At 40.4% G+C, this 24,405-nt stretch overlaps 1 protein-coding gene across 6 annotated transcripts in view; it reads left to right on the top strand.

Moving 5' to 3' along the window:
• acaca (acetyl-CoA carboxylase alpha) overlaps positions 1–19,493 on the top strand; it is a 122,145-nt gene extending 102,652 nt beyond the window's left edge. For all 6 annotated transcript variants that reach the window (XM_034178782.1, XM_034178781.1, XM_034178780.1 and 3 more), the window contains 11 exons: positions 1,482–1,625; positions 1,733–1,853; positions 2,636–2,732; positions 2,867–2,963; positions 3,070–3,205; positions 3,281–3,458; positions 13,411–13,523; positions 14,009–14,163; positions 15,774–15,944; positions 18,017–18,153; positions 18,230–19,493. In XM_034178782.1, coding sequence (XP_034034673.1) covers positions 1,482–1,625; positions 1,733–1,853; positions 2,636–2,732; positions 2,867–2,963; positions 3,070–3,205; positions 3,281–3,458; positions 13,411–13,523; positions 14,009–14,163; positions 15,774–15,944; positions 18,017–18,153; positions 18,230–18,356 — 1,476 coding nt within the window. In that variant the 3' untranslated portion in view covers positions 18,357–19,493. The remainder of the gene's footprint in view (positions 1–1,481; positions 1,626–1,732; positions 1,854–2,635; positions 2,733–2,866; positions 2,964–3,069; positions 3,206–3,280; positions 3,459–13,410; positions 13,524–14,008; positions 14,164–15,773; positions 15,945–18,016; positions 18,154–18,229) is intronic.
• Positions 19,494–24,405: the final 4,912 nt, after the last annotated feature.

Here is a 24,405-nt window from a genome sequence, read left to right as displayed (position 1 = left end):
TCTAGTATACAACAAAATTAAACTAATGGGGCTTAGATTTTTTTTTTTAGACTAAAATTTTGCATTAAGTCTTTGCCATAACTTATCCAAGCTTAGTTTATGGTACACTTTAAATGATTAGTTGATTGCTAGGAAATGAACTGTTGTGATACTGAATTAATTTGGCCAAAAATGTCAAAAGTTCTTTTTATAGATTTGTAAATGTGTTGACTTTTTGCCCCCTCCTCAACACACACACACTTTTTGTCATTATACATTGATGTTGTTGTTTTTTTCTGCAATTAGACAGAAGAATAAAGGCCTTTAACAGCTTGGCAGCCCTACATTAACCCTCTGGGGCTGTTCAGGTTTTACTAAATTATAAATAACTTTTTAATGATATGAGATAGAAACTTACTTTTTTTTTTTTTTTTTGCTGAAAAGTTAACTCTGCGGACTTTCGAGCCAGCTGTCCACCATCTTTGTACTACTTATAGAAGCTGTGTGATGGCGTGCACAATGTGAGTGTCCAGTCGGAATTGGTTCACTGTCACATGGTTTTTCAATATCCAATCATAGGGCAGAGCACTCTCACATGTATCCCAAAGACCGTTTGTAGAAAGAATGTGTTACTCTCTGGCATGTGAATACTGTTTGAAGAGCCCCCTGGCGGCTGGCTCCATGCATAAAAGCACAGCGTTGCACATATGAATGAAGGTGATCAATGTAAGAAGGCCTCATACAACCTTACATGGTCTAACAAAGAGTGTCACTGGAAGAAATGACTCACTACTTGGACAAATATTGTTGAATAAGCCTCTCTCACTCGTAAAGTGCCATTTACGCATATAAATGAAAGGGGGGATGTTAACAGGGCCTCAAACTGTGAAGAGAGGTTGTTTATAGTGCAGGAACACATTCCAAGAGTCAAACTCCAGGAAAGAAAGTTTGTGTTATAAGCCTTTGTGTAATAGCAGACAGAAATTGCTTTGAGATGTGGCATAAAGACAAACAAAACACATAGACCATTTTGTATATATTGTTCAAAATGTGCATTTGTGTTTATTGTTAGAACATTTATTTTGTGCATTCTGTTCTACAAGACCCCAAATTACCTTTATAAAGTGTCAAAATAGTTGTTTTTTATAGTTTGCTGTGTGTTTTGAATAAATATGTGTGAAAATTATTTTCCCCTTTATTTTTTCCTTTCTTATTTCTGATTGTAAACTTTTATTACACTTATAAAACACCATTATAGCATAAATATTCAGAAAGTACAGCGTGTTCTGAAGAAAAAGAGACATACTACTTGATTGTGGGATACAGGGTGAGCTTTTAACAGCAATAATAACACATTTATGCCAGGCGAGTGAACTGTCCAAAAAATGCCCTCGGACCCCAGAGGGTTAAAGTCTGCAGCATCATGTAGGTTTAGCAGAACAGTGTTTACATTACTGTCATCAGATTTTCAAATGGAAATTCCACATTTGTTTCCATCATAGGTACTGGGCAGAGAAGTGTACACATCAAACAACCAACTTGGTGGAATTCAGATAATGCACAACAATGGTGTTACTCACTGTACTGTTTGTGATGACTTTGAGGGAGTCTTCACGCTTCTCCAGTGGCTATCCTACATGCCCAAGGTTAGGTTTCTACTATTATTTTGAGCCAGAAACTACCCTTTGAGTTGGTTTTTAAAATTTACATTTCATGGTTAGAATTTCTGCTTGTTTTTATTTATTGTCTTCAGTGTAAGACAAGCCCGGTGCCCATTCTTGATGCTAAAGACTCCATAGATCGACTTGTCGAGTTTGTGCCTACGAAGACTCCTTATGATCCTCGCTGGATGTTAGCTGGACGCCCCAGCCAGAGTGAGTTCATCATCTTAGAGATCTTTAAACTTAATTATTTTGTAACAAGTTGTACTCTTAGCATAATGTCTTATTAGCTTTAAAATCAGCTTCATGGGGCTGTGGGTACAGAATAGCTGACGTAATTGTAACTCTGTTATGGGGTGCTGCTGTATCCTGGTCCAGCTGTAAAGAATCAAATCTACAAATGTTTGTGGGAAATTTTAGTATGTTCAGAAAAACCCATGGTTAAAAGCTGAAATAATTTCTATAAAGATGTGATTCTAAAAGAAAAATGGTGAATCCTAACATCATGTCTTCTGAAGCATGATACAGATTGCGTTGGAATGGATGCTGTGTGTTTTATACTGGCAGTCAGGACTGATCAGGTTCTGTATCAACTTACGTAATTATAGCTTGGGACAGCAGAGAGATTGGGGGAAGCCATTCAATGTCTTCACTAGTGATGAGTGGGGAAGCTTAATTGAATGTTAACCTCTTAGGCTGGGCAGGTTTCTCTGAAGGCACAGGCACTAAAAAGGGCTGAGCAAGGGTCCTTATAAAGTTATCAATCATGATGTGTGCCACAATTACAGATTCTGTAGAGAAAATATGCACAACCTCTGACTGTGGAAGGAAAACCACCATAGATTATTGAAAAGAATCTTGAAAGGGATTTTATTTACAGGCAACGTACAGAGGTGTAATTGCAGTTTTGAGAAGGTAATAATTTGTGATATATTTTTTTATTATTATTATTTTGGTTGGTTGGTTGTTTCTTTTTTTGCACATTGTTTATAAAGCTCCAAAGGGTTCCTGGCAGAGCGGTTTCTTTGATCATGGCTCTTTCATGGAAATCATGCAGCCATGGGCCCAGAGTGTGGTGGTTGGCCGAGCCAGGTAAGACCCCAAACAAGCCACGTAACTCTCATTTATGTCCAGTAACATCATGACAAAAGTAAATGTGTGTGTAGCATAAATGGTTTATTGCTTTATAAAATGTAGTCACTGCTACATGGTCTTTTTTTGTACAGGCTGGGTGGGATACCCACTGGAGTAGTTGCTGTGGAAACCAGATCAGTAGAGCTGTCAATCCCAGCTGATCCAGCCAATTTGGACTCAGAGGCTAAAGTAAGTGTTTATGATTCCATTTAACAAAGTGTGAAAAAGAAACCACATATTTACATGTTTTGTCATCCTGAAGTAGTGATGCTGAGGTTCTGATTTATATGTTTAGATCATCCAACAGGCAGGACAGGTGTGGTTCCCAGACTCTGCTTTCAAAACAGCCCAGGCCATTAAAGATCTGAACCGAGAGGGTCTGCCTCTCATTGTGTTTGCTAATTGGAGGGGCTTTTCTGGAGGAATGAAAGGTACATTCATATCTGTGTTATTTGGTCACTCTGATTAAGCTGCTTCACTCCTTGATGTGGAATTCTCCTGCACAGATATGTACGACCAGGTGTTGAAGTTCGGGGCCTACATTGTGGATGGACTGAGAGAGTACAAGCAGCCGGTACTCGTTTATATCCCTCCCCAGGCTGAGCTTAGAGGAGGTTCATGGGTGGTCATAGATCCCACCATCAACCCTCGTCACATGGAGATGTACGCTGATAAGGACAGTCGGTGAGTTGGACTGATTGACTCCACCTTTGACACATTTTTTTTTGTCTAGAATAAACTGAGGTTTCCACCTTCAAATGTTTTAACATGATGCACGCGACCTGAGTTCTTACGTTGTGGTACACAATGTTACATCATATTGGGCGGGAATGGCCACAACGCATTTATGTTCAAAATTGATATGTCATCTCATCTTGTCACATTTTAGAGTTGTCAAAAAAAAAAAAAAATTAAGAAAAACTCAAACACCAATCAATTCTAAAATTTACTAAAATCAGATTTGATACTCAAATGCAACAGAATTTATACCAGTATTGCTGTTTTTCCCTCCTCCTTTTAGCACAGATGTTCTCACTGCACCTCTGCAGACAGACACAGCCCCTTCTCACATGCCAAGCACCAAAAAAATAAATAAATAAAATAACAGTCAGAGAAAGACAGACACGATGCAACATTACGGTTGGTAACAAAAATGAAAGCTTCCCTAAAGAAAAAGTCACTGACGTGTTAGCAGGGTTTTTCTTCCCAAGCTAACTATGAGACGGCCGCCTCAATGAAATTTTGTGCCATCTCAGCCTTGACTAGTGTCAAAACTGTGGTTTGAGTAAAAGTAAAAGTTTCAGCTAAAATATTTTACTGTTTGTCTAGTCGGGCATTTGTTTGATCAGGAGAATATCTCTGTCATGTCCTGCTGCCAGCTGATGCGAGTAGCAGAATTTATCAGGGCAGCACAAAAACTTAGAACACCGGGAACAAACTTTTTGCAGCGTCTGAGATGTGCAATCTGTGCAGACATACAGTGGAGGAAATAAGTATTTGATCCACTGTCAATTTTGCAGGTTTTTCCACCTGCAAAGAATGGAGAGGGCTGTAAATTTTTATCATAGGTACACTTCAACTGTGCGAGACAGAATCTAAAAAAAATAAATAAATCCAGAAAATCACATTGGATCATTTTTAAATAATTAATTTGCATTTTATTGCATGAAATAAATATTTGCTCCCCTATCAACCCGCAACAGTTCTGGCTCTCACAGACCTGTTAATTTTTCTTTAAGAAGTCCTCCTACTCTGTACTCTTTACCTATATTAATGGCACCTGTTTGAACTTGTTACCTGTTATAAAGATACCTGTGCACACACTCAATCAATCACACTCCAACCTGTCCACCATGGCCAAGACCAAAGAGCTGCAGTCTGTAGCACGACGTGGTTTGCCAAAAGGTACATGACGGATTCTCAGACCATGAAAAACAAAATTCTCTGGTCTAATGAGACAAAGACTGAACTCTTTGGCATGAATGCCAGGCATCATGTTTGCAGGAAACCAGGCACCATCCTTACAGTGCACTGTTATAATGTAACAAAGTAGACATACTTTGTGACTGTACTTAAGTAGAATTTTAACGTCTGTTAAACATCTGTACTTTACTTCGTTATTTACATTTCTGGCGACTTTCACTTTTACCTCACTACACTTCCTCAATAAAATGTATACTTTTACACCATACATTTCCCTGAACCATCTTCATTACTTGTTACTACTAAGGTTGCGACCGATCCAGTATCGGGATCGGCTTCCGATACCAATGTAATTCAAGTATCGGAAAATACCGATCCATCCTGTGATGTTTTCTCATATGTGAGGAGCTACTGTGTATCGTCTCAAGTGCTGCTGTTTGCTCTCTGCTTTGTTTGCTGCCGAGCGTGAGGAGGAGTGGGGTGGGGCGGGGTTCTGAAGCTGAGCTCTTTGAGAGAGCTCTCTTCCGCAGTGTTGTAGCTGTGGGTAGCGGCAAATTTCCGCCCGGCTCTCGGGTTCAAATTGTCTGTTCGTCAAGCACGGATTTTCTGAAAATAAACTGAATTGTCACTGAAAATGTGTGCGGAAATGTTAGCTGCTTCAGTGTCCTGAGGCTGTGAAACGCCAGCTCAGATCGCATCTGATGAGGACAGCTGAACAGAGGTTCTGTCCACTGAAGCGGGGAAAAAAAACTCCATTAAAATCCTGCGTCGCTGATGATACATTTAGAAATTTACAGACAGAGGGGGAGAGAGAGAACTTAATTTTTTAATTTTTACTCTTAACACTTGCTTTGACAATGTAAACATGTTTCCCATGTCAATAAAGCTGCATTGAAATTGAAAATTGAGAAGGAGAGAGACAGACAGAGAGAGACAACTTAATTTTTACTCTTGACACTTGCTTTGACAATGTAAACATGTTTCCCATGTCAATAAAGCTGCATTAAAACTTGCTTTGTCAATGTAAACATATGTCTCCCATATCAGTAAAGCGCCATTGAAATTAAAAATTGAGAAGGAGAGACAGACGGGGAGAGAGAGAGTGCTGTCTTTTCTCTTTAAGTCTATAAAAATAAGGCTGTACAAGTCTAAAAAAAATAAAACTACTTAATTCTTTCATCGAACCATCAAATCTAGGCGTTCATCTTGGATACACCTTCTGGCAAATTGTAGCTCAACTTTCAGGTCTCCTTTTTAAGAAAATCCTCATATAAAATCAAGAATAATGATAATAATAATAATAAAGCAAACAGAGCTCTAGTACTGGATCAGAAAAATGTAGGTATCGGCAGTTATCCAAATTCAGGGATCGGATCGGAAGTGAAAAATTGTGGATCGGCACATTCTTAGTTACTACAATATAAAAGTAGAGGAAATTTGATTGGGTAATGCCTGTTTGAAAGCAGTGGTGCACCATACCGGGAAGAGACATCAGCTGCAGCGGAGGAGTCTGACTTTGACCCATGCAGCAAGTGCCAACATTTGACATAGAATGAGCTTAATGGTGCTTTTACACAAAGGCAAGTCGCATTACAAATGTCATATTTGCATAATTCTTGCTACATTCCTGACATTCTTAACGTGACTTAACACATCTGAATAGGTTTCTTAATAATGCGTGTTGGTGCGTGATATTCATGATTTTCGTGGAGCATGTTTTTGCCTGTCAAAAAAATCTTCCACGAATGTCACACACCACCCTCATTTTGCCTCATGTCGTGGAGGTCGCAACTGAGTGTGTTGATCCGTCTTGACCGTCGTGACAGTGTGCTTCTATGATGTGCGCACAATTAATCCCTGCTGCACTGCATTCAGTTTCATTGCTGCAGTATGCTGAAGGACAGTGACACCAAGTCGGCTAAAAGTGTCGTTCCAGTGCTCCTCGGGGCGCTCCTGCGGGTGTTCCACCTGCTGCATGTGCCTGATGGTTGGGAAAACGAGTGAGACGAGAGCCGTGTGAAGCCACACATTTGGCTCTCTCCGTGTCCTCCTCCTCTCTACATCACTCTATGGCACAGAGCCCAACTAAGCATGCAGTCACAAAGTTGTTCTTCTGTGGATTTTGAGGAGCAAACTGTAGTGATCTGAATTGTTCAGCAACTGAGGGATGAATATGGGGGTGTGAGTGGAGACAATTCTCCTCATTCACAACGTACAGAACTTAACGATGCACTGTTACGCGCGATAGTGCGCAACAACGCGGAACATTATTCTTGACCGTGCGTAAATGGTTTCTGATAATTCTCCAGCAACACGTTCCATTAATCGTAACGTGTGGTAACAGGTTGCAGCAGTTCCTGAGGACGCCTGACGCCTCTGCCTCAAATCATCACATTTGTGATCAGTGGCCAAGAATGTATACTTTGTGGCATTTGTGACTTGAATGAATGAATAAGTTTATTCAGCATGCACAAAATACCAACATAAATCAAATCAAATCAATTTTATTTATATAGCGCCAAATCACAACAAACAGTTGCCCCAAGGCGCTTTATATTTTAAGGCAAAAGCCCTACAATAATTACAGAAAAACCCCAACGGTCAAAACGACCCCCTGTGAGCAAGCACTTGGCGACAGTGGGAAGGAAAAACTCCCCTTTAACAGGAAGAAACCTCCAGCAGAACCAGGCTCAGGGAGGGGCAGTCTTCTCCTGGGACTGGTTGGGGCTGAGGGGAGAGAATCAGGAAAAAGACATGCTGTGGAAGAGAGCAGAGATCAATCACTAATGATTAAATGCAGAGTGGTGCATACAGAGCAAAAAGAGAAAGAAACACTCAGTGCATCATGGGAAACCCCCCAGTAGTCTAAGTCTATAGCAGCATAACTAAGGGATGGTTCAGGGTCACCTGATCCAGCCCTAACTATAAGCTTTAGTAAAAAGGAAAGTTTTAAGCCTAATCTTAAAAGTAGAGAGGGTGTCTGTCTCCCTGATCCGAATTGGGAGCTGGTTCCACAGGAGAGGAGCCTGAAAGCTGAAGGCTCTGCCTCCCATTCTACTCTTAAAAACCCTAGGAACTAAAAGAAAGCCTGCAGTCTGAGAGCGAAGCGCTCTGTTGGGGTGATATGGTACTATGAGGTCCCTAAGATAAGATGGGACCTGATTATTCAAAACCTTATAAGTAGGAAGAAGAATTTTAAATTCTATTCTAGAATTAACAGGAAGCCATTGAAGAGAGGCCAATATGGGTGAAATATGCTCTCTCTCCTTCTAGACCCCGTCAGTACTCTTTACATGAACAAATTGTAATCTATTAGATAAATATGATTCAAACCACCGCAGCGCAGTGCCTTTAATACCTATGGCATGCTCTAATCTCTGTAATAAAATTTTATGGTCAACAGTATCAAAAGCAGCACTGAGGTCTAACAGAACAAGCACAGAGATGAGTCCACTGTCTGAGGCCATAAGACGATCATTTGTAACCTTCACTAATGCTGTTTCTGTACTATGATGAATTCTAAAACCTGACTGAAACTCTTCAAATAGACCATTCCTCTGCAGATGATCAGTTAGCTGTTTTACAACTACCCTTTCAAGAATTTTTGAGAGAAAAGGAAGGTTGGAGATTGGCCTATAATTAGCTAAGATAGCTGGGTCAAGTGATGGCTTTTTAAGTAATGGTTTAATTACTGCCACCTTAAAAGCCTGTGGTACTTAGCCAACTAATAAAGGTAGATTGATCATATTTAAGATTGAAGCATTAATTAATGGTAGGGCTTCCTTGAGCAGCCTGGTAGGAATGGGGTCTAATAGACATGTTGATGGTTTGGAGGAAGTAACTAATGAAAATAACTCAGACAGAACAATTGGAGAGAAAGAGTCTAACCAAATACCAGCATTACTGAAAGCAGCCAAAGATAACGATATTTCTTTGGGATGGTTATGAGTAATTTTTTCTCTAATAGTTAAAATTTTATTAGCAAAGAAAGTCATGAAGTCATTACTAGTTAAAGTTAAAGGAATACTCAGCTCAATAGAGCTCTGACTCTTTGTCAGCCTGGCTACAGTGCTGAAAAGAAACCTGGGGTTGTTCTTATTTTCTTCAATTAGTGATGAGTAGTAAGATGTCCTAGCTTTACGGAGGACTTTTTTATAGAGCAACAGACTCTTTTTCCAGGCTAAGTGAAGATCTTCTAAATTAGTGAGACGCCATTTCCTCTCCAACTTACGTGTTATCTGCTTTAAGCTGCGAGTTTGTGAGTTATACCACGGAGTCAGGCACTTCTGATTTAAGGCTCTCTTTTTCAGAGGAGCTACAGCATCCAAAGTTGTGCTCAATGAGGATGTAAAACTATTGACGAGATAATCTATCTCACTCACAGAGTTTAGGTAGCTACTCTGCACTGTGTTGGTATATGGCATTGGAGAACATAACAAAGAAGGAATCATATCCCTAAACCTAGTTACAGCGCTTTCCGAAAGACTTCTACTGTAATGAAACTTATTCCCCACTGCTGGATAGTCCATTAAAGTAAATGTCAATGTTATTAAGAAATGATCAGACAGAAGGGGTTTTCAGGGAATACTGTTAAGTCTTCAATTTCCATACCATAAGTCAGAACAAGATCTAAACTATGGTTAAAGTGGTGGGTGGACTTATTTACATTTTGAGCGAAGCCAATTGAGTCTAATAATAGATTAAATGCAGTGTTGAGGCTGTCATTCTCAGCATCTATGTGGATGTTAAAATCGCCCACTATAATTATCTTATCTGAGCTAAGTACTAGGTCAGACAAAAGGTCTGAAAATTCACAGAGAAACTCACAGTAACGACCAGGTGGACGATAGATAACAACAAATTAAACTGGTTTTTGGGACTTCCAATTTGGATGGACAAGACTAAGAGTCAAGCTTTCAAATGAATTAAAGCTCTGTCTGGGTTTTTTGATTAATTAATAAGCTAGAGTGGAAGATTGCTGCTAATCCTCCCCCTCGGCCCGTGCTACGAGCGTTCTCACAGTTAGTGTGACTCGGGGGTGTTGACTCATTTAAACTAACATATTCATCCTGCTGCAACCAGGTTTCTGTAAGGCAGAATAAATCAATATGTTGATCAATTATTATATCATTTACTAACAGGGACTTAGAAGAGAGAGACCTAATGTTTAATAAACCATATTTAACTGTTTTAGTCTGTGGTGCAGTTGAAGGTGCTATATTATTTTTTCTTTTTGAATTTTTATGCTTAAATAGATTTTTACTGGTTTTTGGTGGTCTGGGAGCAGGCACCGTCTCTACGGGGATGGGGTATTGGGGGGATGGCAGGGGGAGAGAAGCTGCAGAGAGGTGTGTAAGACTACAACTCTTCCTGGTCCCAACCCTGGATAGTCACGGCAAAGACCATCCAGGGTTATCCAGACTATCCACAACATAAACTCTTACTAACATAACAAATCAAAAACAAAAGAAAATACAACAATAACTCAAACAATTTCTCAAATTGGGTGCGGCCGAAAGGGCATGGGCTGAAGCAAAAGCTTATAAACGCCCACCCCGTACACCAGTTACTATACACAATTAAATACACTCAAAACGAGGTAACAATAAGAAAATAACATAATTGAACAGAACAAAACAATCAAATATATGATGTGCAAGTAAACAAAAAAGAAAAGAGAACCACAAAAAACAATTAGCTTAACATAACATACTATAGTGAGTAATTGCATTATTTTTATGTGCATTTACACATAACGACTTGCCGTCGTTATGGCGGTAAGTTGAATCTAGGTTGAATCTGTGCCATCACTGAGGAAGAGGAGACTGGAGGGTGAAAACCATCTGCGCTTTGGACTCTAAATGCGCACATGCTGACGCATATGCATACACTGATCGGCTCCCGTTGGACAAAACTGGCCGGTGTGGCTGTTTTGTTTCATTCATTTTGTTTGAAATGCTCATGGGGACACACTGCTTAAAAGCAGCGCCATGGTTTGGATTCGAGAGCACAAAGAGCACTGTGTTTGGTTGCTTTGCAGTGGTTGGTGGTGATGATGCTTGCATTGTTTGTTGTTTTTTACTTTTCCTTAAATTTGGCACAACTGTATAGCTATAAATGACTGTTCTGTTTCACAAGAGCCTGGCAGTTGTGTGTGTGGGTCTTCCAGGAAAATGACTGTGTTTTCATAAAAAGAATGGCAGCTTAATTTACAGCTATTTCCTTCCACCTGTTGCTCACTCATCCCCTCACCAACACCAACTGCTCCACCAGAGGCAGATCCAGCCTCTTATAGAGGTTGAGGCCCCCTCCTGGTTTCTCCTGACATCACACTGGTTTTCTTTTCGTTCCGCTGTTTCCCTTTCTACTCGTTTTGGATGTTACTTTTACTCAGTGCTTTTAATTAAAGTACATTTTATGAGAAATTTACTTTTGATACTTAAGTACAGTAAATGCTAGATAGTTTAAGACTTTTACTCAAGTAATATTTTTAAAGGAGACTTTAACTTTTACCAAAGTAACTAATCACAGTAGATCAGCTCAGTCAGCTGCTGATTAGCTGAACACACCTAACTGACCTGATTTGTCGTAAATGTAAAATGTGCAGTCTTTTGGGTCCTGAGGACCAGGATGGGAAAATACTGCATTACTGCATCTTCCTCAATCATGAGTGTCCTTGGCAATACGCGAGGAAAAATAATGGCCAGGAACCAGAAATATTTTGTCACAAAGCCCAAGACACCCCTCAGAAACCACCAGGATGCGATCAAGATCACATGACAGTAGGGCTGCCACAACTATTCGACTAGTCATGACTACGTCGACTATTGGGACCGTCGACAACTAATTTATTAGTCGACGAGTCATTTATTTTATTTAAGTCTTTGTTTTCTCTCAATTCATAGTTTTAGGCAGCGAGCCGTCCTGCCATCCTTTGGACGTTCAAATTTTGGGAATGATGGTGGCCGTCTTGTTCAAAGCCGTTTAAAATGCACAGTTTACCGACGGAGCTGTCGGTGTGTGTGTGCACGCGCGCGGAGTCAACTGGCTGCAGACTGCGAGTGAGGGAACCATCAGTGCACTTGAGACAGCGAGTGCAGAGCAGAGGGAGAGGATTTTAACCTGAGAGAACATGTAAAAAAAAAAAAAAAAAACACACACCAAAACCAAACCGTGGAGCTGCCTTTACTTCTTTCCACTTTCTCTACCCACACGGTTCTGACGGCACCATCCTGTTCAAACCATGTGCGTGTCGTATACTGAATTTATGAGATCATGACATGAAATAAACGGTCAGATATCCTTAAAACATCCTTAAAAATGAGAATATATAAATGAACTGAGCAAAAATTACGCATACACGAGTTAAAAATAAAACCCTGATGTGGAGAAGCTGATGTTCAGAGGCACAGATCATAAAAAGCAGGCGAGAACTCTGAACTTTAACAGCTGTTATTTTACAAAGGTATGTATTATTCAATCTTAAGCTTAATGCAGTGTTCAACCACAAAACGTGACTGATGAGGAGAAAGGAAAAATGACTTCGTCATACTAAATGAACTGGAGTCAGAATAAAAATACAAGCTGCTGATTTTTGTTATTTTTCAAAGTTATTATAAGCTGCAGCTATATGTTTTATTCATTTCAAAGTGAGTTACCTCTTATTTTATTCTGATTCATTTATACAAAAAAATATGGGGAGTCAAATCAGCCTGCATTGTTCTGTTCAGTTTATATCAGTTTTCCTGCATATGTCTGTGTATTTTTCCTTCTTTCTAAGAGTTTGTTGTTTGCATTTGCTCCACAAAGTTTTAAAACACAATAAAATGTTCACACTTTTCTTTATAGCAGTTCTGTAATTTCAGAAATGCAACAGAAACAACCACAAACCATAAAAAGTTGGGACTATATGTAAAATGAAGATAAAAATAAAAATGTTGCACTATTCCCACTCACAGAAGCCAAACGTTCTTCCAGAGTTGTGTCTTGGTGGCTTCCCTCACTTGTCTCCTTCCAGCATGGACATTTAGTTTTTGAGAACTGCCTACCTGACACAGATTTACTATAAAGTACCACACTGTTTGTATTTTTGAATGATTGATGTAAATGAAGTCTAAGAAATAGTCAATGATTTGGAAATGTTCATTTTTTCATCCCCTGACGTTTCTCAGAAAATACTGCAGGCCTTAATTTAGGAAATTACGTATGATCCGACTAGTCGACTAATCGCCAAAATAATCGTTGACTAGTCGACTATCAAAATAGTCATTTGTGGCAGCCCTACATGACAGCAGACATTACTCCCCTTTAGCTGCAGTCTGTAGCAGCATCTGTCTTTCTTAATCATCATAATCCATCTTTCATATAAAAAAAAAACAGGTTATTTTATTGCACTTTTCCAGTGATGCAAAATCTGTGACCATGCCTTGGTGATGCTTTGTTGATGCCTTTACACATCGTGATGTTTCATGCTGGCAGCGTAATGTATTCTTGACGTTTAATGTTGACATTTTGACAGTTCAGGTTGATGATGTTGTGGTAATATCTTACAACACTTCTACACTGTAATAATGGTATTTACGGCAGTGTTTTAACAATGTTTTGGCTATGTGGTGGGTGGGGCATTTCTCACATCAAGTGGCCAACAACTGTCACGATCCACAGTTTGCTTAAACCCTACTTTAATCATTTGTTGCCTCTCTTTTGTCAACAGTGGTGGGGTGTTGGAGCCAGAAGGAACAGTCGAGATAAAGTTCAGGAAGAAGGACCTAGTGAAGACTATGAGAAGAGTAGACCCAGTCTATATGGGCTTGGCTGAAAGATTAGGTGATTTCAATTCCTGTCGTTATTCGAGACGTATCCTTGTTGCCTCTGCCTCATTGTCGATGTGGCGTCTCTCTCCCTCCCATCCTCTGCTTATCCAGAGTGATATGTCAGGTGGGAATTTGTGTGCTTTCCCAGTTCTGCTTTATTCAGGGTTGATTGCATCTTCTTTCGCCGCATTCCCTTGGGACATGTGCCAATCACAGCCTGCTCAGATCAATCACCAGCTCTCCTGAGCAGTCTATCGATTTTTCTCTTGGTTCAGAAAAACTGTGGTCCACTGCTGCATGGGCTTGTAGCTTTGAGCAAACTAGTGAAATGAAGGCGTAGCAGGGAGGGATTGAGCACACCCAGATTGGAATTGACAGAAATCAGTCTGCACTGACAGCAGCCAGGGGTTTACGGGATGAAAACAAAGTGCTGTTGCAGGATTTAGTGACATCTGCATTGTTGCAACTGAATTTTATTTAATTGCTGTTTGTCAAAAGGAACCCCGGAGCTGAGTCCCCCTGATCGTAAAGAGTTGGAAACCAAGCTGAAGGAGTGCGAAGAGTTTCTCCTGCCCATCTACCACCAGGTGGCCGTGCAGTTTGCAGACCTACACGACACCCCAGGACGCATGCAGGAGAAGGGCGTGATCACGGTGAGACAGTGTCATCGTAAAACAGATTGCAGTCTGAGTTGTCACAGTGATATGGCCTTTCACGAATGTAAAATACCGTTCGCCATGCTATCTTGCATATATCCGCTGCTGCATTGTGAGCGTGTAGCACATGAATAACCTGCGAGGCCCTGAGGGCATTATCAGTCGAACTGCCTCTGCACCTGCCTCGTGAATAATGTTTTGTCTCACCAAGCTATGCTACTCGTCCTCATAATTATCTTCTGATGACCCCGGTCAGTCACCTTAGCAAGCGCAGGCAGCCTGAGGCAGCCACGAGTCGTTCTGCACCATCACAGTCCCATCTTTCACATAAACGCACATGCTCGCTTGGCTCACATGACCAGAAGGCTTTCTCATAGATGAATAACAGGATATTTTCACAGTGCATTCTGCTGGAGTTGACACGTTCGTGGGAAATGCCACCAGAGAAATTTGTTTTAACAGTTCAAATCCACTGATGTTCACAGTACTAAGAGTTGAATCTTATTTGCAGGCCACTCATTTGTTTGATCAGATAAAACACAAAACTGACACTACACTACACTCCCCCCAGTGAACATCCAGGGAAGGGACATTGAGAGAGTGGACTCATATAAGTACCCGAGTGTTCATCTGAACAACAAACTGGACTGAACTCACAACACGGACGCACTTTACAGGAAGGGTCAGATCCGCCTCTACCTCCTGAGGAGGCTGAGGTCCTTTGGAGTGAGGGGGCCACTCCTGAGGACCTTCTATGACTCTGTGGTGGCTTTAGCCATCCTGTACGGTGTGGTCTGCTGGAGCAGCAGCATCACAGAGAGGGACAGGATAAGATCATCAGGGAATCCTGCTCTGTCCTGGGCTGTCCTCTGGACTCTGTGCAGGAGGTGGGGGACAGGAGGGTCCTGGCTAAACTTACATCTATGCTGGACCACGAGTGTCACCCCCTGCAGGACATTCTGTCTGCTCTGGAGAGCAGTTTTAGTGACAGACTCATCCACCCTCGCTGTGTGAGGGAGAGTTTCCGTAGATCGTTTCTCCCGGCTGCTGTCAGACTGTACAATGAACAATCTACTGCTGTGGTAACCATAGAAACCAGGACAGTAATCATGTCATTACCTGCTGTATTTATTAGGTGCAATAATTTAACTTATGGTGCAAACTCAAGTCACTTTACCTACTATATTTTAACCTGTCCATATTGTAAATATCAGAGTAACTTATTGTACATTTCATGCTGAAGTCACTTTATCTGATCACTTTTACATCCCAACAGTGTATATCATCCCGGCAGTGCAGCTTTGAACTGAACAGTGGTAGCCTTAGCTTTACCCGGCACTCAGTGTTTTTTTTAGTTCTTGTTTAAGAGATACTTGTTTGTTTTATTGCATGCCCTTCTGTCTATTCCTACTGTTCTATGCTGCGATGTGACACTGAAATTTCCCCATTGAGGGATAATAAAGGCTTTTCTTATCTTAAACTCCGACTCTTACTTCATGATGTCGTGCCCCCCCACCAAAAAAATCGCTACAAAGACCACTTTGTCTCTTTCTGCCAATTCTTGAGAGCCAGTTGATATTCAACAAGAAATCTTTTGACTTTCTCAGGACATTTTGGAATGGCAGACATCTCGTCAGTTCTTTTACTGGCGTCTGCGTCGTCTGTTGCTGGAAGACACAGTCAAAAGGAAAATCCAAGAGGCAAACGGCGAGCTGACAGACGGCCAAATCCAGGCCATGCTGCGCCGCTGGTTTGTGGAGGCTGAGGGGGCTGTGAAGGTAACTTTTCAGGCTTTGTACTCCAGTCACTTGTTTTTGCACTTGTTTTTTTTTTTTAAAGAGTGAGTATAGTTTTGTCTATTTGACTCTCTTACTTCTTTTAGAAGTGCTTTTCTTTTGCTTATTATTTATGCACCAATAACATCAGATCAAATTCCTTGTATGCGTGAACTTACTTGGCAATAAATTTGATTCTGATTCGTTTAAAAGTTTTCTTGGCAACTTAAAATTACAGATAATCATAAGTCATGCCTCCAAAGTTTTGTTTTTTAATTAAAAAAAAAATATATTCATTTTACATTTTCTTTTTTAAAATTTTATTTTCTCTGAGGGTTTTTTTGTGGGGGGTTGTTTGGTGTAAGGTGCATGGGTACATAATAAAATCCTAACATTCTAGGTCCCTAAATCAAACCGTTTCTTTCCTGTGGCCTCTAGAAGAGTTAGGGCGGCTTTTTAAAAATTTACTTTTGAAATGCAAATTTCTCAGTGTGCCAGTGTCTACACAGCTTCATTTTGATTGCCAGTCTGTTATGGAAGGAGTTCAGAAAAAAATGCAAAATTTTGGTGTGTAGTTGAAGGCTCACCATGTCTGTATGTATGTCAACTGGTAACCCGTTGAAAATCTGATGTAGTGAATAAAAACTGAAGTATATTTATCTTGTAATATAAAGATATATAATATAAATATAAAGATTATATAATATAAACATTATATTATAACAGACTTAACATGCACACACTGATAATACTGAATATGTGCAGTTGTTGAAAATTTAGTTTGAATGTTTTTCGGAAAGGTGTATGCAAATTTATGTCTGCATCTGTATACAGTAAAATGTGTTTTATGGTAGCCATTTTGAAAATCCAGAATCCAGAAACACTGATTTTCAGAATTTCTGTGCTCTGATCATCCCAAATGGATCATGCCATATTTTTGAAAGAAATCAAAGTGAGCCTGATTATCAGTTTGACTATCAGTTTGTTTGAAGTTTGTTTTTTGTGAACATTTGTTTGCGTTTCAAAACATACATACATATTCCGTTAGACTGAGGGGAAATTCTGCACTTTTACATTCAGACTGTAACAAAAGAAAAAAAAAAGATAAATTCTCTTGTCTGATTTTCTAGAGCATATGTTAATGTGGTGCTGATGATTTCTGGAATTGTTATCTTGTGTGTGTGCGCGCAGTTAAATATATAGCAGATGTGACAGAAAACATCCCTCAGATATACAGAAATATTGTCCCTTCCAGTACGAACTGGAGACGGGAGACAGCCCATCATTTGACATTTCCTAAGAAGTCGCCTTCTTGTTGGCCAACATATTACCACAATCAGGACTGGCTGTCTTAAGCCACAATTAATCACAGCCCTGGCACGTGCAGATAGGAGAGCAACACGCTGTTTCTTAATTAAAAGCAAACAGATTAAAAATGATTAATAAGGGCATTAAAGGTTCTTATGGACCTCAAGCAGGAGTGTTCATAAAAAGGCAAGAGCCCATTAAACCCCTCCACCCAAAATCTTTCCTAAGCCTGCCAGCTTTTTTTTTTTTTTTTTGAAGATCAAAGATGCAGTAATTATGCATACTAATTTTTCTATCAGGTCCAGTAAACAAGACATCTGGACTCTGTTGTTGTTGATATGCATGATTTCATTTATGCCTTTTGCAGTGTCGTACATTTCTTGAACAGAACAAAAAAGATTCATATTTATGCAATTTGCTGCAAATCCAAATTTCATGAGGTTAAAAGACACTGAAAGGGTGTTCCATTCTCCCACAATCCTTAGCGGCAGTAACATAATATTTGGGCGGAGTGAAATCAAGCAGCTGAAGCCAGTTTATCTGTGAGGAACTGAATATCGGTCCTTTTTTGTCACTAAGTGGACAAAATTTTGTACTGAAGTGGACATTGATAATGTTTGGGTCTCTATGTCTGTGCATCTGTCACACCCCTTGTCACTGCTCATCAGTGCAGCCAAGTTTGGCTTTAGTACTGCATACGCATGGTTTCTACGGAGTAAAATCAGTCTGCACGTGAGCACACTCCACTTGTTTGTTTCTCTTTGCAGGCATATCTGTGGGACAATAACGAAGAGGTGGTGGGATGGTTGGAGAGGCAGCTAGCTGAAGAAGACGGAGCGAGATCTGTCATTGACGAGAACATCAAGTACATCCGAAGAGATCACATCCTCAAGCAGATTCGCAGGTGAGTTTTCACCCACATAACACTAAGATGGGATTTGTCTTTCTAATTTAAGATTTTCTTCCTCATTTGTCTCCAGCCTCGTTCAAGCCAATCCAGAGGTCGCCATGGATTCTATAGTCCACATGACCCAACACATCTCACCCACACAGAGAGCGGAGGTGGTCCGTATCCTGTCCACCATGGAGACGCCAGCCTCCTCCTAGTGGGAGATTCGTCTTGTGCACTGTGTCGATCAGTCACAGCTCAAGTCACTGCTACAGCCTAAAGGGCGGTGGCACGGTTACACCGGCTCCAAACTGAGACCCGGGCTGGAAACTGAGGCCAGAGGAGCCAACGTGATGGCAGCTGCCAGGTTACTAATGAAAGGTTGGCAATGATTCTCACTCGGGAAGAGTTCAGAGTTTTTAAATGTTTTGTGTTTGTGTGTTAACGTTAAAATCATTTCTATTTATAGTTCAAATGGGGGAGGGGGAAAAAGTAAGAAATATCTGGTACGTGTATAGTTGTGTATTTGAGGTTTACGTCTCCACAACAATCCGAGGACTCCATGCTTTTGAAGAGTGTACTCACAACACTGAGGAATGTCAGACAGAAGCGCACCTTGGTTTTTGACATATGCTTGTTAAAGATTTGCAAGTGTTTTGATGACCAACCCTTTGACAACTCACAGCTGTGAGCTGTTCACTCCTGAGCACGGGGCACTTAGTTACTGAACAAAGACAGGGAACACTACAGTGGGGGGGGGAGCAGGGGCGAGGTCTGTTTTAGACCCCGACAGGTTTCCCAGTCGCCCTGCAGTGAACAACGGGCAGCTAGCCACATAACAAAAACCACAGCTGTTCCTTCTGCTCTCACTCCCACTGCACACACGGGCTGCTTGACATGCACTTTACCTCTTTCCCTTCCCTCACAGCTACCATCAGACACGCACACTTCTTATTGTTGAATCTGCTGTACAGACGTGCACATATATGACCACGTCCACAAAACGAAAGAGTCAGAGAGGTGAGGATACTTTAATCGGCTGCATGCTCATTTAGAATGTTTGTCTTTTTTCTACTCTGCATGACTATTTTGAGGATGACTGTGTTGCTTCCAAAATCTAGTCTCTGAAAATTGCGGTCCCCTCCCCCACCATCAAATTTACACTGCTTATAAATATCAGTGGAATTAATTGTTACATGTCAAATATGTGAATGTTTTAACTGCAATGAAAATTACCTGTTATATTTAAGGTTTGTATTTTATGTACATGAAATGTTACTACTTTTTAATATAGAAAGTTTCCAAGAAAATTGTTTAATTTTTGTGCTACCTTCTCACTTGAGTTTGTTACAAAAGGATGCTTTCTTTTTTTTTTTTTAAATGGAAGCAAAGTAGCTAATATACAGTGCTGTCAAAATATTTCTGTATCCTTGAACTTTTACACGTTTGAATTTGATCATTTGTAGCCATTATCAAGTTCAAACGTGTGAAAGCTTAAGGATTTTTGGTAGCACTGTACATAATAGTGGTTCCTCAAAACCAACACTAGAAATGTGAAGTTGTCAGTGTTGTGCCTTTTTTCTGTTCTTTTTTTAATGCCTGTATTGATGTACAGTCCACTTGCTTTATTTTTTTTTTCTTAAGCAAAGATGATGAGTGAATTTAATAAATATGACCTCCGTATGTGTGTTTGTAAATGTAATAAAGCAGCCTAATTTAGTTTTCTGTTAGTGCAAAAAAAACCTGGCTTTTTTTTTTTTTTTTTTTTTTTTACAGTAACCAAGGTTTCTCTATTTTTTTATTATTATTTATTTTTTTTAGCACTTGTGCTAATTTAATTTGCTCGTTATCTTGACATATTGAAGATCCTCAGTATTGATAATCAAATTGCTGGGTACCTCCATTAATTTTAGCAGTCAGAGCAAAATCCATTACTTTGGAGAGACACTTTATGATTACTCAAATTATTATTACAGATGATTAAAGTGGCATTTTCGCCACTTTTAAACTTCAACAGTCTTAAGGAGGATGAAGCAGATCAATCGAATATTAAGGGGTCCATCATACCCCCCCCACTCCACCCCCCAACATTTTTTGTCTTTATTTTGTCTTGTTCTTTCATATCATCCCCTTGACTCTGTTAACTCTATTACTACTCTCCCAACAAATACATAAGACAAACTGAGTTGCATGCACCCAATACCCACCACAATTATAGGAGGTCCAATAAGAAAATGAGTCGTTTGCCAGTATAATTGGAAGTGTGCCTTACTTGGGCTCTGTGGCCTCCCAGAGGATTTTGCTCATTTGTGGTGTCATGCTAGGCTAGTTAATTCTTTTAATTACAGGCAACTGCAGAATCAGTTTCTTCCTCAACCACTTGACTGGACGGAACAGGATTGTTTGGAGAAACGTACAAGCAAAGCCACTTACTCCCCCCAGTCTTAATGAGATTATAAAGTTCTCTATGCCCACAGACTGTGCTTATTGCATATAAATTATTTTTACTTTTTGTCATTTCACTCCCCCATCTGCTATTTTAGGGATCATGTCATGTTCTTGTGTTGTGGTTTTGGTGGTGTATTGATCCAGATTCTTCATTTTATTGATATTGATGATGGGGAGGAAGAAACTTCATTCTTAGAGGTCGTCTTGACGGTGTTTGTTGTTCTTTCCTTTTGATCTAGTTTCAAATATGGCTTCTTGCTCTTCTGGGGGGAATTCTTCCAGTCCAGTTCAAATCCTATTCCAGTTCAAGGTCTGGGAACATGGCCTGCTACCATATATCACCACATCCACTACACTGAAGCTGCCATTGGTCCTGATGGCAACCACCCAAACAGAGGACAATATCACAAACTCTCGATTAGGGCCATCTATCTGCCATACCCACGTGAAATGTGGACAGCCTCCTTCCACATCCGCCAGCTGCTGGGGTCCTTACAACTAAGGCACCTTGCTCCTGGATCATGCCCAGAGAAATGAGACACATGGCCAAAATGTTGTAGTTCACATCCCCTCATAATGTACGTAATACGCTGTATCTTGGTCTTCGTAAGCAACCGCATATTGACACAAAGCCATTCCAGTGATAACCAAGGATCTTCAGATGAGACCCAGTACCAAAGATGTCCAGTCATCACCTTAAGTTACTGGCATTACAACCATACAGGAAGTACCAGGACCCAAAAGACTTAGACCTTAATTCTCCTGCAAAGATATCTGGATTGCCAAACACCTCTGACCAGTGACCTCATGACTCTATAATCTGTTTCCACACATTTACAAATGTTAAAGGACAGGGACCCAAACACATGATTGTCTCTACATGTTCTACAGTTTGACATATACTTCTGATGGCCGAGTCCATGAAGTGTTTGGATCTTAGTCTTGATCCAGTACAATCACAAACCCAAACACTAATTCCTCACTCAACTTCCCAAATGCTACAGTCAGGGTATCCATTGATCCCCCCCCCCCCAAAAAAGATTGCAGCATCATCCATTAAGTGTAGGTCAGTCAACGTTTCCTCTTTTGTAAACGTTTTCTCTGTTATTCCTGTTAGAATCTCAACTTAAATCTTGCACACAAACTGCATGGACAGAGTAGTAGTTTATATGGATGATGTGTCCATTTATAGGCGCTCCAAAGTTACAAATTGTGGAAGTTGCTAAAGGCCTGTCTGGAGTCTTGTGCTTTTGTTACCATTTCTGGTGAAATTGCCAAAAATTGTAAAATGTAAACTTGACAGAGGGTCGTGCAGGATTCCAAACTGCATGGGCACTGGAAGTCCAGGCTAGTCCACTGTTTTTAGACAACACACCACAAGGGCTCTGCAAGGAAAACTGCAAGAAGTCAGTCTGTATGGAGTGCTATTTATTTATTCATTTATTTATTTTACTATAACATGCATCAGGTTTTTATTGAAACAGTTATTAATGTAGCCATAGAGGGTTGAAGAAAAAAGTAGTTATTGCATAGAAAGTTGGATGAGCCAAAGAAAAAGCCACCAAAGTCCAGTGAGTGGTGATTGCTGTCAAAAACTGTCACACAAAGGGAAGATAAAATGGCAAGAAATATCAATGGGAGAAAAAGGAGCAAAACTGTCATCAATGAGATTGAAATACAGGCATCAAGATTGGGCAGAGAACCAATCATGAATCTGAGGCAACCATCATTCCACATTCACTGGTCTGACTTGACAGCACTTCAGAGACAATACCTATGACCCAGTTGCAGGATTCCAATTAGTGGTTGTGTGCGACAGTTGAGCTGAAAAGAGCAGGCTCTATACAGAGCCCCAGAGCTGTCTGATTACCGTCTGAACACAAGAGTCTGTGACAGAGTAGAAATACAGGGTTGGGTTCAAGCTGTTCTCCACCTCTCTCTGGGCTAAAGAGCTCATTTGTACCCACATTTAATATACTGCAAACTGCAGAGTAGCCAGTTGCACTTTATTTTTTTATTTTCATATTTGTCATTAAAGCTATGCTGTGTGTTGTAGTAGTAGTAGTAGTATTTAGTAGTGTTTATTAACAGAAATGGAATTTAGCACTCATATCAATCCGTTAATTCATATAGAATTACCTGCACCAACAAACCAATGTGTTTTCATAAGTTTTGAATGAGTCTTCTGCCACTGCCACCATGTTGATACAGTAGCCCAAAAGGAACATCCTTATTCTGCCTTTCTATTTTGTAACACAGCTGGAAGACTGAAGAAAAAAGAAGAATCAGTATTTGCTCCCCCATACACTCTCTTCTGGTTCCTAGTAAAGGCACAAAATTGACAACTCTCTTTTTTTATGGATGTTCCATATTATTTATCACAACAAAATGTTAGGGAGCATAATGTCGCTGCAGAAATGAAAACATGAAGTGAAACAAAATCATTAACTGCAACTGCATAATGCAGTATGCAACCTCACCACTAGTAGACACTAAATCCTGCAAACCATAGGGAAGTCACATTTTAGATACTTAAACCTATGGTATGTAGGATTTAGTGTCTTCTAGGAGTGAGATTGCAAATTGATTTACTCCAGGTTTCCCTGTGTAAAAAGGTGCACAAACAAGACAATTTGTGCCAAAGAAATGTGTATGCTGATCAATGAAGACTGCATCTTTTTACTGTGCAAAATGGGGTGTAGTGTCCATTTCATACGTTTACTTTCATACGTTTACTTTCATGAAAATGCAATTTGGGGTGTGACCACCAGAGTGCAAAAAATTGGGTATTGAACATGCCCAGGCTCGGACTGGTAATCTGTGATTTTGGGCATTTGCCCGGTGGGCCGCTGCACGTTTAGACGTGCGTGGGCCGGCCGTCCCATATTTATAGAGATTATGGAAATATACAGTGTTCTCGAATCGCGCGCTGCTATCAACACGAGGAAAGTCCGTGATCGGTGAAGCTGCAGAACCACTTCCTGAATTTGTGTCAAAATAAAAGTTCTGTAGTGTTTCATACACGGCGCAGTCTTATTCTAGGTTTCAGTTTTGTTTCCGTTTGATCACACAACGGAGACTTACATCGAGCACAATGATTGACATGACCAACAGCCAATGACAATTGGAGAATCATACCGGGTGGCCAATCAAATTGCAAGAAGAGCAGGCGGCCGCTCCCGCCCCTGTGAATGGACTGACTCCTCGGCGCCTGGACTTCTCTCCGCTCTCCTACTGATTACAAGGTTGGAATTGTTTCTTTTATCCTAATTAACTGTGCTTTACTTTTGTTAATCTTTAAATGCAACAGCTACGGACTTCAGCTCCTTAATTTGCTGCTGTGTGAATCCGAGCAGTGGTTACACATTACCTCACTCACTCACACACACTTTGGAGACACAAAAACTTTTTTTTTCCGCTTATGTGCTGCTTTTGCTTCCGTTTTGTCAGACCCGGCGCCAGAAAAAAAAAAAAAAAAATTAAGGGGGCGATGAGTTTATCATCACCCCCCCCACCCCCCCAAAAGTGCGCACTGGAGGAGACGTGCACTCCTGTAAAGCTAGTGTATTTACGCTGCACCGTTGTAAGAGACTGACTAAGAGTGAAGAGTGTGATGACAGTATTTTTTTTAATTAGTTGAACGTATAGACGCTCGGTCAAGTGATCTCCTGCATTCCACACAGAGCCTGTGTTCTGTTGAGATGAGGTGTGCCAACTTTCGACACTCTGAGCTGTGACGTACCTTCGCATTGTCCAATAGGAACGACGCGTCGGGCCAAAACACGGAAGACTCATGGCAGAAACCACTGATCTCTACAA

The sequence above is a fragment of the Thalassophryne amazonica genome, chromosome 9 (assembly GCF_902500255.1).
Source record: "Thalassophryne amazonica chromosome 9, fThaAma1.1, whole genome shotgun sequence".
NCBI classification, from domain to species: Eukaryota; Metazoa; Chordata; class Actinopteri; order Batrachoidiformes; family Batrachoididae; genus Thalassophryne; species Thalassophryne amazonica.
The sequence above is the reverse complement of the archived record's forward strand: the minus strand, read 5'-3'. Positions and strand labels throughout refer to the sequence as shown.